Source organism: Coffea arabica, chromosome 6e (genome assembly GCF_036785885.1).
Source record: "Coffea arabica cultivar ET-39 chromosome 6e, Coffea Arabica ET-39 HiFi, whole genome shotgun sequence".
NCBI classification, from domain to species: domain Eukaryota; kingdom Viridiplantae; phylum Streptophyta; class Magnoliopsida; order Gentianales; family Rubiaceae; genus Coffea; species Coffea arabica.
In genome coordinates, this window is record NC_092321.1 from 4,759,342 (window position 1) to 4,776,135 (window position 16,794).

General features: G+C 36.3%; 3 protein-coding genes across 10 annotated transcripts; all 3 read right to left on the minus strand.

Moving 5' to 3' along the window:
* Positions 1-11: 11 nt before the first annotated feature.
* LOC113697311 (protein ORANGE-LIKE, chloroplastic-like) lies at positions 12-4,082 on the minus strand. 5 transcript variants are annotated; one of them, XM_027216888.2, is made up of 8 exons: positions 3,537-4,082; positions 3,089-3,206; positions 2,855-2,971; positions 2,269-2,355; positions 1,564-1,640; positions 1,281-1,408; positions 758-824; positions 12-435 (listed from the first exon to the last, which is right to left on the minus strand). In XM_027216888.2, the coding sequence occupies exons 1-8, from the start codon at positions 3,743-3,745 to the stop codon at positions 432-434; spliced, it is 807 nt and encodes a 268-aa protein (XP_027072689.1). In that variant the 5' UTR covers positions 3,746-4,082; the 3' UTR covers positions 12-431. The 5 variants fall into 5 exon arrangements, with proteins under 5 accessions (XP_027072689.1, XP_027072688.1, XP_027072687.1 ...); XM_027216887.2 differs by having other exon boundaries at positions 758-894; positions 3,089-3,203; positions 3,537-4,079; XM_027216886.2 differs by having other exon boundaries at positions 758-894; positions 3,537-4,078.
* Positions 4,083-5,419: 1,337 nt separating this feature from the next.
* LOC113694823 (uncharacterized) lies at positions 5,420-8,237 on the minus strand. 3 transcript variants are annotated; one of them, XM_027213711.2, is made up of 3 exons: positions 7,791-8,231; positions 6,615-6,668; positions 5,420-5,863 (listed from the first exon to the last, which is right to left on the minus strand). In XM_027213711.2, exons 1-3 carry the CDS (start codon positions 8,097-8,099, stop codon positions 5,630-5,632), a joined length of 597 nt encoding a protein of 198 aa, XP_027069512.1. In that variant the 5' UTR covers positions 8,100-8,231; the 3' UTR covers positions 5,420-5,629. The 3 variants fall into 3 exon arrangements, with proteins under 3 accessions (XP_027069512.1, XP_027069513.1, XP_027069514.1); XM_027213713.2 differs by having other exon boundaries at positions 5,644-5,863; positions 6,647-6,668; positions 7,791-8,237; XM_027213712.2 differs by lacking the exon at positions 6,615-6,668 and having other exon boundaries at positions 7,791-8,236.
* Positions 8,238-8,772: 535 nt separating this feature from the next.
* Positions 8,773-14,092, minus strand: LOC113697089 (sorting nexin 1). 2 transcript variants are annotated; one of them, XM_027216549.2, is made up of 11 exons: positions 13,906-14,092; positions 13,599-13,742; positions 13,084-13,219; positions 12,360-12,493; positions 11,895-11,969; positions 11,286-11,445; positions 10,670-10,803; positions 10,494-10,562; positions 10,093-10,172; positions 9,311-9,371; positions 8,773-9,232 (listed from the first exon to the last, which is right to left on the minus strand). In XM_027216549.2, the coding sequence occupies exons 1-11, from the start codon at positions 13,915-13,917 to the stop codon at positions 9,023-9,025; spliced, it is 1,215 nt and encodes a 404-aa protein (XP_027072350.1). In that variant the 5' UTR covers positions 13,918-14,092; the 3' UTR covers positions 8,773-9,022. The 2 variants fall into 2 exon arrangements, with proteins under 2 accessions (XP_027072350.1, XP_027072351.1); XM_027216550.2 differs by having other exon boundaries at positions 13,599-13,739; positions 13,906-14,054.
* Positions 14,093-16,794: the final 2,702 nt, after the last annotated feature.

The following is a 16,794-nucleotide window of genomic DNA, read 5'->3' on the forward strand; positions in this document are numbered from 1 at the left end:
AAATTCCGAGGTGCAAATGAATACAACTAAATTCTTTATTTAAGCCTTTCCCCAAATATTTGCAAGCGAATGGGCATTAGACAGGGGAACTCCCACACAAAATGTCATGCAGAAGAACAGGACCGTCGCCTTTCTAAGATATACAGTAATAAATCGTGTATTTTTTAACTTTTCAAAATGGGACAAATTAACCAACTCGAGCATTGTATATTGATGTGGCGTTTGTCCAGAAAGTAATCAATACGTCGGCATTTTGATCAACTTTCAAATTCCCATTTCCAGAGGACCTGTGGTTGAACTTCATCTTCCATTTCAACTTTTGATATCATGCAAGTCCGTTTGCTCAGAGGACTGCCCTTAATCGAAGGGATCTATTCGAGGGTCATGTTCACTTGCCATGGCCATCCCAGTGCAAAGGCATGTCGGGCACATCACCTATCAAAGAGACAAGGAGTCAGCAAAAATGGCAGATAGATTTTAAGGAGCTGGAAATCAACTGAAAGCATGCAATCAGCATTCAGTGTAAAAAAAAAAAAAAAAAAATTTCAACATTCTGCGGTGCCAAGTCTAATTTCCAACAGAATAAGCAGCATGATCTGATGCCAAAAAACACAAGAACAGAATAAGCAGCATGATCTGATGCCAAAAAACACAAGATAGGTCATAGTCTTTTTTAGCTAGGTAAATTTCCCTTTGAGAGAGGTGTGTTGAATATTCACCAGATGTTCACAAATTATGCAATTAACAAGTCACATACCTTTCCTGAGCCTGAGCAATTTTGACACCTCTGAGTAGTTGGTCCATGCAATTGGCGGATGGAATCACTGCTAGTCGAGATGGGTTCGAATTTTAAGCACGTGCCACTAGCAGAACAACGGGCGCATGCCAAGTATCCTTTTGACATTACAGTGCAGACAGAGAAGTAATGGCTAACAACGATCAGATATCGAAAATAAAATTAATTGCAGAACAATATAACTGTAACATAACATAGCATTCAAATACATTTTGCAAACCAAAGTAACAAAAAGCAAATGAACAGTTGTAATTCAATTTGAGATATCTTAGCATATTTCATTACACCAAATTAGAATGTTTTCAATTGACATTAACCTGGAAATCTGATTAGAAAAAGAAACCATGGCTTCTCTAAGCCTTAGCGGTTAATAAAGAGCTATTTACGAAAAAGAAAATATTCATTTAACAAGATACCAGGTCTTGGGTGGAAGGGGGAGTTTTTGAAAGGCCAGAAAGAAGCCTTCACAAGTTTTTGTGCTTACCACTTCCATGGCAATACTTGCATCTTTTCTTCTCTTGTTGCTCAACATTGTTCACTTCTATTAACATCAAAGCAGAAATAACCCCCACTGCGCCTCCTGAAAAGGATGCCACTATTGGATCGACCTGACTGAATATACAAGGAGAAGATTGTTCAAAAACATCCACCAAATGAACTGTATATGGCAGAGCAACTGCCAACCAAAGAATGCTGCTAAAATAATGTACAGAGATATTATTAAGAAACTTTCGATTCCTGACATATAATTTTTGTATTATTTATACCTTAATTGCATAGGCAAATGCAAAGTGTGGATGAAATCTTCATATGACGTGCCACCCAAACCTAATTTCAGCTCCAACTGCCATGTGAAACTGCTCCATAAGTCGCAAAACAATAATGTAGTACTATGCAAGTAGCACAGGTGAATTCGTCGAATCATTCAGGTCTTAGAATACAGTTGACTTCCACTTTTTTTATAATCTCTATCCACTGTACATGCATGCATCAACTTTTTGTTCATATTATACCTTCCCAGCAGGAAAATTGGTTGCAATCTTACATCCAAAACTAACAACTTCATCTTAAGCTCTCTAATATTGTGAATCTGTCCTGTTTCTGAGATGGACAAGAACAATATGCAGCGTAATTGTAGAACTACCTTCAAGAAAATAGACAATTGTACTTTCAAACTAATTCTTACAAGCCATCATACACGAGCACAATTAGTTTGATCAGTCTGATCAAATACACCTGAAATGGTGTATAAATCTATATTAGACAATCAGACCTGTGCAGTTTTTAGATTATGTCTAACTTCAAGTAAATCCAGTAGAAAGCACATCAAGCAAGAGGTCATTCTTATTGCTTTCAGATATTAGACCTTTTTTTCATAAGAACGAACCAAAAGCAAGACAGATAATACAAATGGTATAAGTTTTGCACAATAGCAACAGCATATACAGTAGTTTGTGGATGAGAAGGCTCACAGTTGGTGCAATAAGCCCCCCAAAGACAATTATTCCAGATACAAACGAAAAACTTGTTAGATAGAGCTGCTTCAGCGTCTTTGGCGTCTACATCAAAGGAAAAAGATGTATTCCTAAGTTAGTATTGGACAGCATGACAAAGAAGAGAAAAACAACAATCTAGGACTCAATCAAGAAGAATGATATAGAACAAGAAAATAGTAGACAAAATCTCTTTAAAGTGCATCTACGTCCATCATGACCTGGTTATAGAGGCTAATGCCATAATGCACATGTCAAATCATGCATTGAGCTACTTGTGACTAAAGTTGCAATTGTGAAGATATAGAGAGGATTAATTACAATAGCTCACAAAAATGTAGAGTTAGTAGAAACGAGTACATATCTGTTTCTGTTATACAGCTAAGGATTATCAGCAGGGATTATATGCTTCATCAAATTTCAACCTAGACATATATTGACTAAAGCTGATATTCCTTTCCCGACATAAAAAGCTTCAATCCTGTTTGCCTAAGCATAAATGCGTTGAGTTTCATCCCTCAGGGAATTCATACTTCAAAAGCACAGATAAATTTCAGAGAATCACCACATGGGGGAGAAAAGGAATTGATGAGGGGATATCAGGCATCTCATTTTCCTGTTCACCCGTCCCATCAGAAACTTTTATGCTCTTTATGTGTTGTTGTACTCTTAACCTCCGTACCTACATGTATGAGAAAAAGCTTAGCAGATCATTTCCTACAAACATCGAATGATTAAAATTTGCAAATTGTACTAGAGAATATACTATTCCCTTTCTGAAAGCAAGGAGAAAACAAACCTCCTCCATGAGGAGAAAGATTTTATTGCGCCTGCTCCTAATGTTCTCTTGTATCTCCTGCAGCTGCATTTGTACAAAATCCTCAACTGTTTCTGGCCCTTCTATAATGCAGAAACTGCTGTGAATATGAAGAAAACATTTTAATAATCTGAGAAAAGTTGAATATATACAGAGCCAGCAATATTGACCAATACAACCAGGAGGCAGTCTCACTCTTCTTTAAAAATAAAGGTCTTTGCGAGACAAAACAGCAATTAGCACCCGTCCCCAAAGAAACGTTATTATATACGAAGAAAAGTTTATCTAAATCGGTATGAAATTACAGCTTCCAAATCCTACAATCCAAACATGAATAAAAAGACATCCATAATATTCAGAAATCATACCCTCACCCAAAGAAGCCCATACGAAAAATGGTATAGAAAGTTGAGAAATTGGAGACATCAACCTTCGGATATTCTCCCCAGAAGGCATAGAATTGGGATCATCTGTAGAGGAACATACTATTCTTTGAGGTGTCGAAGACTTGTTGAGCAAAGCTCCGCCTTGGGGTCTTGCAACTCTGGAAGAGCTCAAGAAACTAAGGTTCTTGGAGAAATTAACATGTGAAGGATGCAGTGATGGCACCAAAGAGTATAGACACGAAGAAGAACCCATAATCTTCCCCAAGCCACTCTACAATGATTTTCCTGATTTCATTTACAACAAACTAATAATGCCTGACACAGAAGAAGATTGCGCAAGAGGAAAGGGGATTAGGGATGAAGGGTGCGGGGCTTTGTCCGTACGCAGAGGAGTGTGGGTATGGCATCTCAGAAGAATCCAGATGGAGACGACAGGAATCCATCCAGTATGTTGCTACAGAAGCCGGCAAGTCAAACCTGTTTGACCACATGAATGGAGTTGCAAGTTACAAGCTTTTCATTTTTGGTTATGCACAGGTGGCCAGCCCAAAACTTTCAGGGTGGCTTCAGATGGCAGAGTAAGGCCCGCTCCAGCCCCGCATAGTACATCTATAAATTTATCCTGCGCCCTGCATAGTTAGTGCATCTGCATCATATTTATCTATAAATTTTATACACAATTCACGGGTATATTATGTACACAAATAAGTAAAATATGTACAATATGTATATGTGTACATAGATAAGTAAATATATGTTCTTCAATGCTTATTATATATGTTGCTTATGATATAAGTTATCCATTTTTTTTCAAATAGTTTGTAATCTTAACGTAATTTCCTCATATTGTGTTTCAATATCTTATTTCATTTGTTCACATGAAAATACATACTTCCAATAAATGAATTTTGTGAAACATAAAGCCAATGTAAGATTGATGGGAATACAGGGTAGGGGTAAGGCTTAAATGAGCCAGCATTGGGACCAGAATTAAATTATTTAAGCGTGGCCAGGGCCAGGGGATGAGGATTAAATATAAATATGATGAATGCCGTCATCTTTTTAGAATTAATCTTTCTTACACTGGCTGACGGGGTTGGTTGAATGGCACATCATCTGAATTTAAATTTAAACATCAAATTTTACTTATTCGGCATGTATCTAAATCCGCTAGTGTATATACTATCAGTGTATAAAAAAATTTATCCATCTTTTTATCTCTTTAATATAATAAAGAGTTTGACGTTTTAAAAAAAAAAAACGTCATTATTTGTTATTTTAAAAATTAATGAACACTACATTACCTTCAAAGAAACTTTCTAATTAATTTTTTATTCTGTCTTTTTTGTTATTTACTTTCTTCTAAAAGACGCACCCACTAGTCTAAACAGGGCTTTGGCCATCCAAATGATTAATGATGGCGACGAGGATGGTCAATACTACTTCATTCCTGCTTTTACACCCATATACAAAATATTACGGATATTATCTTGTTTGAATCAAACACAAAGTATTCACTCAAAACGATGGGAGTTACTATATGTGCTCGGCATTCTTATTCTCTCTTTTGTTAGTCTATTTCAAATTTCCTCTTAGTAAAATTTATTTATTAATGATGTACGAGCCTTAAAATTTAAGGGCACCGAGATAGCACCTTGGCAAAGACTATTTCCCAACTGTTAAAAGTGGAAGGGACCTCAGACCATTGCATCTCCTCATTCGGCTTTCATAGTCATTTACACCATCCAATCCGAGTGAGAACTTATCGGCGGCCATTAATACCATTTACGAAAAGAAATAGACTATTAGAAATTGATGAAGGATGATAATACTGTCTATCTCTTTGCATCTCATCTCCCTTCACTCCAGCCCCACAAGTCGGTTCTTGTGAAGCTAAGGAAGACAGAGGATTATGTCAACTAGCATGTACACATGAAGGTTAACGTAGAATTGCATTGACTAGAGTCTTTAACATGAAAACATAAATCTGGAAAGCAAGTATGAAGATGGCGCAATGTAACAAGGTACATTCCTTCTACCAATGCGGTAATGCATAGCTATTTAGTCTGGCATGTAGTAATATCCATTCAGAGGTAATTGTAAATTTGTAATCTATCTAAGCAGCATTAGTTAAAGTTTATACTCTGGCAATTTCCACTGATTTTTGAAGAGCTGCTAGAAGGCTTCTCATGATTCTTGGCTCTCCAGGAGGTGACTGAGCTTTCAAGGGTCCATTCCTTATGGCCCGAAAAATTGGACCTGAACTGTCAGTGGCTGGAAAAACTAAGCAATCTATGTAGACTAGTACTTCGGTTTTCCCGTCTCCAATGGTAATAAAGCCAAGTCTAGCTCCACCTGCAATTTTGTCAACCTGCACATAAATTGCATAAATAAGAACTAAGCCATTCATAGACGGACGCCGCCTCCCATAAAGTTTCACAATCACCCTCCTGTTTCAATATGACCAAGGATATATCAAATAACTTTTAGGACAACATTAGCCCATTCAAAATCAGTATCCAAGAATAACAGCAGTGTAGCCTGTTATATATGTGCCAGCTACCTGTCTAATGTTCACAACATCATAACACAAGATTTTGCCCCAATAGGTAAGGAATTTCCCATGATCATCAAGGTCATGCACTTTACACTACCCTGCCCCTCTTGCCATCCAAACCATAACATTTTTGCTGAATTGCCAATGCTTAAGAGTAGGTTACTAGCCTTGCCCAGCAATACTTTTCCTCATTTTTCCCGGACTGAAATTTATGAGAGCTGTCTTCTGCTGTGCATCTCCTGAGCATTGGCAGAGGTCAAGTTTGGCCTTTGAAGCTAGGATAAAAGCCTTTTACGAACACCGCTCAGTTTTGACTCAGATTATACAATTAAAGAAGGATACAGCAGGACCAGGTAGTCATGTAAATCAAGAATTTTGTTTTGCTGCTGGCAGCAACCTAGATGGTACTCTTGAAATAAGAGAGGGGAAGCCTAAAGGATTCGCATTTGGTACTAAATGGACAAGTCAAGTGAAGATATATTGCTTTGTTAGCATAGTTTCAGTATGATTCACTTAAAACAGCATGTAAGAATGATACATTGACCAAAAATCAATAAGCATGAACCTTAAGAGGTACTGGTAGTGGTAAATTGGCACCTTGGCAGAGACTGTTCCCCCACTGTCAAGTCCAAGCACGAGAAACAATTGGTCAATAACAAGTTCAAGATGCATAATAATGATAAAGAGGCATTCAGGTCAACACTGCAGTGAAAGAAAAGTATTATGTAATGACATTAGAATAAAAGAGAAAAGGTTCTGACAAAGATAATGAAGCAAATAAGCAGGTACAACGGCAAACTTGTATCTGTTTGACTTGTGAGGATCGTTTCAGTGATACAATAAGACAAATTTGTGCTCAGTTGCAACTTAGATGAACCGAGATGGTCTTGCTTAGTGGCCGAAAAGGAAAGTTTGAGCAGAAAATGAGAACGCCTGGAACACAAGTTCATTCCCCATACCATTTGTCAATTTATCTATACCTTACATACAATTGGAAGGTAAAACACACCTAGCTTAGTGTTCGTGTGTTGGGAATTTACTAAAATACACTAAAAGCCCAGTGACGCCCAATGAAAACTAAGCATTCTAAGCTGCACTACTGTTGTCAAGCTTATAGGTGTTTCTGTTCATGACCAACATAATTATTGTCCAATTGCTGGATCCTTTATCACAACTCAATGCAAAGCCTGGATAAATTTGATCCCTAACGTTCCTACCAGCATGGTAGTATGTCTACATCTTTATCCAATTTATTGATCTCAATTGGAGAAAAAGTTTTATTTGATAAATTCCAAGATTTTGGCATGCCTGCATCAATAACATACATGGGTACCATCGAAACAAAACAACAAATCATAGTTAACTCTTATTGGCGTTTCATAGGGCTCAACTAGGCGAGGATAGACCGCAAAAACACAAGTTTCGAACGGTAAGAGGTGTAATCCAACTATTCAAGTCAATCACCTGGTTATTAATTAAAAGGTGTGACCAATTTATCAAATTAACAAGCACTCATCGTACTCATCTTGTTGTCCGAGATAAAGCCTAAAACAGCACGAAAAGGACTCCCCATTAAGTTTAAGCAAGAAAATCCAGTTTTGTAGCTTCAAGACGATGCCTTTTACTCAGAAGGAGATACCAAATTTCAAGAAAAGCCACAACGTAGTGTGTCGAGACACTTAGGAAACTTACACAAAGTTAAAAAGAGTCCAAAAACATCAAGACATCCGTATGCATTTACCTGAAAAAGCAAGGTTTCGAATTTTGCAAGGTCAGTATCTAATGGGAGCTTCATGGTTCCTAACGACACGCCGTCCTCGTAATCATTGGCGGATGATATGGCGTCGTTTCCCGTGGTTGCCTTCAAGGCCTTACGCAGAGTCCTTTTGCTTGAAAATGAACGAGCGTGGATTAATAGATTATATTTGTCCCGGGAGCCAATTGCTGGTGGAGGACACAGAATTGATTGGCGGAACAGACATTTTGTCGCGTGAAAAGCTTGCGTTAAGGGAAAGAGATGTCTACCAGTTACACTTGCGTTACTAACCATGGCTTCTGGGGAGGTGGGTTTGGGCCAGAGGAGAATCAGGACTCAGTAGTCAGGAGACAGATAGGAAGCGCTTACATATACCATCGAAAATACAAGGACTGGAATTGGATAGGATGTGCTCCTCAGTGGTTTATTTTTCTTACATTCTATTTGATTCTATTATTGTTACCACTCCCAGGCATGTTAAATTTATTATCCTTTTCAAGTGAGAGAGCTAGAATTCCACATGTCTCATTTACACTTTCTTCTCGAACCCCTCATTTACACTTCCTTCAGGAACCCATTTTTCCTGCAGGTATGTTCATTACTTGTTTGTTAGCAAGAGGAATGTGTACATTCAATCTAGTACTCTTTTTTTTTCCTTTTAAACTATTTATTTTTACATCCTATCCAAATCTGTCAGTTAAAAGTCGAAAATAAATTGAACACCCAAGGTGAATTGGAAACAACAGAATTAGGACGCATCCATCTCCTCGGCATTTACCATTTAGCGTGTTTTGATAGAAATCATGAAATACTTCAGCCCTTTACAACACTGGAGTTTAGTTCAACGAATGCCCCAAAACATTACGCACACATTATACCACCCCATATCTGGGACATTTACATGGATTCAAAAGCTAGTGCATAGCAGGAGCAGGCCTTCAAAGGATTTGCTTGGTGAATCTTTGAGTTCCTCACTAAAATTAACCTTTTATTCATCACTGCGTTCTATATGTGCTCCACAACTCTAATTTTTTCTGCCCTACTTCAGGATCTGTACATGTCACAAAATGAAATTATCCTATAATTCTTACAACAATAGAGAGGCAGAACACACTCAACAAATAATAATCCATCTCACACCAAGAGGTGCCTCAGTCATCTTCGCAGTTGTCATCAATCTAGTGTGTGGTTATCTTGGCGGCTCTTTCCCAGTTTCGCTATGAGGAAGCACAAGCTTCAAGCTTTGGAAGAAGACTCCGCCAGGCTTCAGCAATACCATTTGCTAAATGTGCTTGTCCCTTAGCAAATTCATGAAAAGCAAGCCCCATATCCAGTGTCTTTTGTTCTTGAAATCGGACAATTTCTTCATTCATTAGCTGGACGATTGCCTCAAATCTTCTTGTTGCTTCCTCACCATCAGCCTTCAGCTGCATACACAAACTCATAATAAGGGGAAAAACAGCAATCATAGTAAAAGCAAACAATACAATTCAAGGCCAACTAACCACGTCATATTCACGCTCAGCGTCAGCCAATTTTTCTGAACGCGTTAGCCTAAGTTTGTTCCTGCAGAAGAATACAAACACATTTTCATCAATAATAAATTTCTAGCAGTAAATTCCAATTAGTAGTTAATTATTAACAAGTTCTCTGGATAAGTTTCTATAGATTTGCTAATATTGATGTTCCCTTGTGCATAACTTGACAAGACAATATTTTGAAAGAACATTTCCTAAGACAGAGCAACAAGGAAGAAGGGCGGGTATTGCAACAGCATGGTCAATGTAGTTCTGGCTTAAATTTGGGTTCATAGGAATTAAACCTTTAAGTAACATTTAAGTTCATAAAAAAGACCTAATACAGATTAGTGCAGTTGTTTACAAAACTTGATTTGCTAAGAACCAGAAAACATGTTGTAAAATTTCTTAAAGCAACAGTTGGTTATCAACATTAAAAAAAAAAAAAAAAAAAATCCAAATTTTGTTCTGCTTGCATCACAAACACAATTTCCAACCACCTTCTTATCTCACACGCATCACATCACCAAAAAATGCTACAGTGTTATTTCAGATATTTTCCCCAAGCAGAGTTGACATCACTACCTACCAGCCTTGCATTTTGTGCTGAACATGAAAGAGTTGATATCATTATTCAATTACCAAGCATTAGCTCACTAAATCCTGAGTTCATGTACAAACTCACAATCTTCTACAGGGCATGAAGTTTCTGTTTTCATAATAATGTTTCCAAATATAAGATCCACAAACTAATGCAAGTTGAAACTCACAGATCAATTTCCTTGAACTTTATAGTTTCAGCCAATTCACATTGCTGCTTAAATGCATTTGCCCTCTCAGCTATTGTAGCCTGTTAAGAAAGAAGGATGGAAAGAGTGTCAGATTATATTGGTAAAAAAAAATGTGATAAAAAAATAGACAAAGCAAGAATTGCGGATCAAGACAAGGCGACATCATTCCACTATTCTTTGCCACAATTGTTGTATGATATTTGGTATTATAATTTACATAGAGAGAAAAAACGGGGGTTTTCTTCCTTGATTTATATTGCAAGAGCTACTCCCAATGGCTAAATAAATTCACGTATACGTTTCAAGAAAACATAATATCAGACAGAAGTCTCCACCCTTCAATAGGACACATGAACAATGCATAAGGCTCCCAGACTAACCTTAATTGACTGTACAGCACGAACATAGTCTTTCAAAGATTCTTCAAAGTTCATCAACAGGTGGTGAGCCTGAAACTCACCAAAAATAAATATACAATCAGATAAGTAAACTTCAGTTTTAAAGTAAAAAAAAAAAAAAGTTCAGTGTGATATTTTATATAAGTACAAAAACGCACCTCCCTCTGCATCTTAACCGAGACTATTTCTGCTTTGTCCCCAACCTCAGAAAATACCTTACCGAGAGCATTATCTTCACATGTACCAAGCAGCTTGACTGCCTTCCCAAACTCTGACAGAGATTGCCCCAACTCTGAGGTAAAATATCAAGAAACTCAATATGTGTAACTACCTTCATTCAAATGCAGCAAATGAGGAACCAAATCAATGTTATACAATAGCATTCAGCTCTGGAAAAAGAAGAATCTAAAACCACGAAAACCCATAAATGAGGTTCCACGAGAGAAAATGGGGAAAATCCAGTTTAATAGAGAAAAACTGAAAAGGTGCTGATGAAAAAAGGCAACAGTATGAAACACGTTTCATTGTGGAAAATCGACTCTCTAATCTCTCAGAAAGAAATCTCTGCAGATCAAGTATTGGGAAAACAAATACTTTACTTTGTTTTTGGGAGATCAAGTTTTTGGGAAATCTCTGCAGATCAAGTTTTTGGGAGAACAAATACTTTACTTTGTTTAAAATGATAACATTTGCAGCATATACACCAGAATAGCATCCTACTACTGACACTAAAACATATAATCGAGCATTACAAGGAATGAGTACCCCTAATACCTCTATGTCTTTTTACAAGACGATAGGCATGCTTCTGAGCTTCAGCTAAGTGATCTTCAAGCTCAAATATATAACGTTTTAGTTTCTCATACTCAGGAGTCGATTCTTCAACAGGTTTCTCCTTTCCAAGAACAACATCACTCACCTTTGACTGTACATCCTGCACAATATTGCAACTCTGTCAATATTATATCTCTGAATACACACCTTTCAAGTTTCAAGGGATATTTCAAAACATTCTGCCAGTATGAAATGGTATTGAGGACCAACCAAAATGCTTATTGAGCTCCTTGTGAACGTGATGGAACTCTATGATGTGGAACACAGTGACCAGGAAAGACCAACTCACTAAAAGAAACCAGCAAGGTATCTCACTTTTCAGTATAAGCATCTCCTAACTTTTACCAACAGCTTAAATTTGTGAAAGAAAGAAATTGCAACATTTTCAAAATGTAGTTATCTAGAGCTCTCCCTAGCAAACTGGTGTGGTATTAAAGATCACCTGAATGCATCTCGATGGCTAATTTTCAAAGGATTAATCAAATTTAAGTCAAAATTCCATCTGAGATAGAATAGAGAGTTTGAAATTTCAATCCAAATATACGGTACCTTGAAAATCTGCATCAAATCAGCTGGTTTCTTCTTGAAGATACCAATCTCTTGTGATCTTGCTCTTTCCATTGTCTACAGAACAGCCAGTGAAACGACACAATGCATAATGTACCAAACAAAGGAAGAAAAATTGAAATGGCATAGCATATAGAACGTTAAAAAGGTATGAAGTAAAATACAGAAGAATCAAGACAATGGAAACGAAATATGCACTTCAGATGCATTGTAAGAATTGACAGGTGTGGAAAAAGTCCTTGAAAAGAGGTAAGTAGGCAAAGAAAATGCTGCCAGACTGAAGTTGAACATCAATTCTTGAAAATGAAACATTTTTAAAGTACAACCTTAGAGAGGAAAAGGGTGCTCCCTTTAAAATAAATTTCCAAATGCAAGAAAAGCTTTATTCAAAATGAATTGCAGAACACCAAACCTTTTTTGTTAAAGCATCAAATTCAGCCAAACTACCTGTTCATCTGCCTGCAAAAAGATTCTCAGGTCCTCACTCTGCTGAAGAATGTGATGAGAAGCTATCCGGTTGACAAATATATCAAGTGCTTGACGCCGCATTTCGATGAACTCGGCAGTGAACCTAAATTTTTCTGCCCAAGGAAGGACAAAATTACAGTTACAGAAACACAGAATTGTCCCAACTAATCAGATTCACTGTGTGACAAGGTCAAAGTGCCTTAGACACATGCTAAACAAGACTTGCACTTCATCAGGATTTGTAGTAGTGAAATGACAGATGCATAAAATGCTATTCAATTCCTGGGTATGATGAATTGATGAAACTTTCAGGACATGGATGTGAAAAGAATATCAGTCATTAATGCCACTTTACATTTATTTTTTCCAGCCTAGATTAAAGTTGAAAAAACAATGGACAGTAATGGCTAAGTAATTCGATAAATGAAGACAAGGAAAAAGACAAAGAATTATTCTGAGAATGAAAACCTAGCATTACTAATATCATCTCCCATGAGAACCTGTTCATGAATGTTTGATCGTCCCAATTAGCATATTTCGGAACTATAACAATTGCAGGAACATGGTCTTTACTTTTGACACATTGCCACATCAGTCACTTCCCCAATTTGGCAACAGGAAAACCATAAATGGATGACTATCATGCGGAACCACAGATAAAACAAGGAGAAACGAAGGAAAAGTATGTGCATTAACTTATTACCTACTGTGCTCTTCTCCGGAAGAGGAGGGATAAAGATTCCCTTGTACTTCTCAAAAAGACGATCTCGCAACCACACAAAATCACTATATCTACGAATAACAATCTTCTCTGGCCCTTGATAATCTGGCAAATTTGTCTGCAATAATAATTCCCAGATATAACTGACGCAGCCGAATCAACTATTCAGATAATTAAGAAGTAAGCATCCTATAATAGAAACATTCTAAAAACCTAACAATACTAATACCACTTTGACTTGCTTAAGGGGTGCAACAGAAAGTAAAGGCAAACCCTGACACTACAACAATGTAAGCACCGGAAAAATATATCTAACATTTACCGCTTATTTTTCACTACAGTTATCAAGAAAGCATCGCCATCAACTGTAAAAGTCATCACAGTAAGCTACTTTCCAAAAGAGCGATCTGTATCTATGTATGTGACTTGATAAGATATTTAATCAATCACAGCATACAATATTCGAGCAAATGAAGAATGAGGTGAAATATGCCAACCTTAGTGATAACTTTGTAGGAGATATAAGCTTGAACGCCATTGCCCATCTTAGCTGGATCAATCACTGATACTGATAAAAACGGCTCTTGCGACGACGGGGATCTAGGGCTCTGCGTTGACCCCGATCCACTCCTTTGCAGCTGCTGCAGCGTATTCAATCAATTCGAGTTAAATCCGTCATCAATTATGAATCAGAAAAATGTTTATTACTGAGACATGATATTGAATTTATACGCATGCAATATAAATATAAACGCGTTCAACTAAGTTCAATCACTACAAGGATGGTGGCATGTGTGTAAATACCGTCGGGATCATGGTTGTTCTTGTATTGGAGTCAGTGAAGAAGAGCGGCGGAGATACAGAGAAGAGCGATAGAAGAGGTTTGTCGGATGAGAGGCGGATATGGAGTGTAGAGTGACGGAAGAGACTTGTTTGGAAGTTAATTGTATCGGCGGTGCTGGGGTAGTTGCTTCACCGTTCCGGCGAGTCCAGAGTGTAGTAATGTGCCAAAGCTGGGGGTATTATTGGGGTGGGATAAAAAAGGGGGGGTGACTGGTGAGGTAAATTCGGCCATTAACTGATTCGCCAGCTTACGCAATGGCGTCTGAGTTGGCAACTAACAAGTGGAGAACCCTCTTGTTTGTGGGCCCAATACCCTCGAGTTGTTTGTTCTAGTCCAGATAATGGTCTAAGATGTCTACTTTAATAATAACCTTGAACTTAGAGCACTTTGAGGATTAGCATGTGTATCATAAACTAGTACTACTAAACTGCTACTAGATGCTAAGGTGTAAACAAGATTGGTCGAGCCAACATGAGGTAACAGAAAAATTTAGGGTTCTTTTGCTTGGATAATGATTATCATGCAGTGCCAGTTGGAGCCTAAACTTATATTAGATCGAGTGTGTTTGGATTGTAAGTTATTTGAGATATTTTTACTGTAGCACTTTTTGTGATGTGATGTATGTGAGATAAAAAGATAATTGGAAAGATAAAAAGGTGTATTGGAAATTGTAATAGTGATGTAAGAAAATATATTTTGGTGAATAACTTGCAATCCAAACATATTTTCGATTTTTTACTTGGTAGGTTGAATTTATATTGTCAAGGCCTCTGCATTTTATTTGCACTAGTTAAGAGCCCATCTAATGTATGTGAATTTAAAAATATTAAAAATGAATTATCTTTGTATATATTTTTTTATATAAATAACATTTGTATTAGTTTTTCTAAAGAACTTTGGTTTGTATGGTTACAATAATTTAGTAGTTATAATTTTTGGAGTAGTTATGGATAGTTATTACAATACTTAGGTGGTTTTGAGTAGTTGTATCAATAGAACGTGATTAGATGAGTAAGGTTTTTTTTTTGGTAAAACTATAATTGAAAGTTCAAAAGATTACAATGATTGTTTATATCAATTGCCAATACTCTAACTTTTTATATTGTGTAGATTTGACTTGACTAGATTGACCAATATTAATTTGCAGTCACTATTATAGACGCAAATCACGTTCAAATAAGAATTCTTTCCCTTTAAAGTGTTGCTGTGTTCTTTGCCACCCTCCCTCCTCCCAGAAGGCTCTTCCACTACCCAATCCACCATCGTTTTTCATCCAATTCACTACCGTTTTCGTGAATGTATTTAATTCTTCTCTTAACTTCTCTTCTTGCTCTATTAATCAAAAGTATCTTATATATAATAGTTTTGAAGTGACAACTAAACTAAAAAGGAAGTGAGACCGGTGGCAACTGCAAAAATAGGTTGACTTTTTTCCATTTTGGTTATGTCTCGTTTAATATGAGATCGATTCCTAATGAGATCAATTTGATTGACTAGTGCCCTATTTAATTTTCTATTTCTTGCCTAATTAACATCTTAGATTTTTTAAGACATGGCTTTTGCCTTATGGTGCCAAAAGCAACTCTATCATAAAATGTAAACTTTTCTAATTATCGGCATAATAATTCACTTCATAATATCTAATCTGTAATCATTCTCTCTAATTCAAATAATTAGCTTCATTTTATGTGTTGAATTTTGTATGGCTTTTATCATTGAATACGTGGCCCGTAATGTTATCAAATTTGAACAAAAAGGGGACAATTGATGATGAAAATTGGCTCCTAATTTTTTCATTTCGTACAAAAAAATAAGTATATTAATAATTAGAAAGATTCAAAAAAAAAATCAATACCTATGAAAGTTTTGAAAGTTACATAGGCAATCATTGAAACAATATAAATAAGGTATATATATCTTAAATTTTTATGAAGCTATTTTTTACCTATTTCTTGTGTATATACTAATGGTAATTATAGTTTCAATTTTTAAGTTTTAACAAAAATTATATTTGTTTGTCAAAAATGAAAGTAAGATGTGATAGATAATTTTAAGTATTTTTATTTAACTATTATAACTAATTTGCATGTGGTTATCATTACTAGCAATTTGCCAAATTTTTTCAACAATTCTTTTTTATTGTCAATATTACAAATATTATGGATCATAATATGTTTCCTTAAAAGTTAAGAGATCAATATATTAGGGATCATATATTTTAAATTTTGAAATACATGAAACTAAATTTGTTATCTTGGTGACTACTTTAACTCGGTATCTAATATTTGACAATTGTCTCGATAAGCCTACCTAACAAATACAATAAAAGTACAAAATGGCATCTAAAGTCTTGTATACTACAAATATAATCAAATCTTATTAGATCTCCGTAGTGACCTAGGGTTCAGCACTCCCGAACTTTTATCGGGAGTTCCACGTGTCTTTTAACCTCTTTATCTTTTGGGATGCACCATTTACAACTTTGCATAGGCCGTCTGAGTTGTACATCTAGAACATCAGTCACATTTTCTTTCTTTACAATCTATAAATGTCACCCATACTCCATTTATTTAAGATAATGACCAACTCCACACTCTTAGGCACAAAATGGCATCTAAAATCTTGTATACTACAAATATAATCAAATATTATTAGATCTATGTAGTGACCCACGGTTTGGCACTTCCGAGCTCTTTGTCAGGGACACCAGGTAATTTGACTATCTAGTGTGGAGATTGAGAGTTAGAGGAATGAATTAGAGAAAAGAGAAGAGAGGCAGAAGAGGGAAAGAGAGAAAACTGAAGAGAGAGGGAAAGAATGGAAATTGTTATTTCTTCAAAATGTCGTTG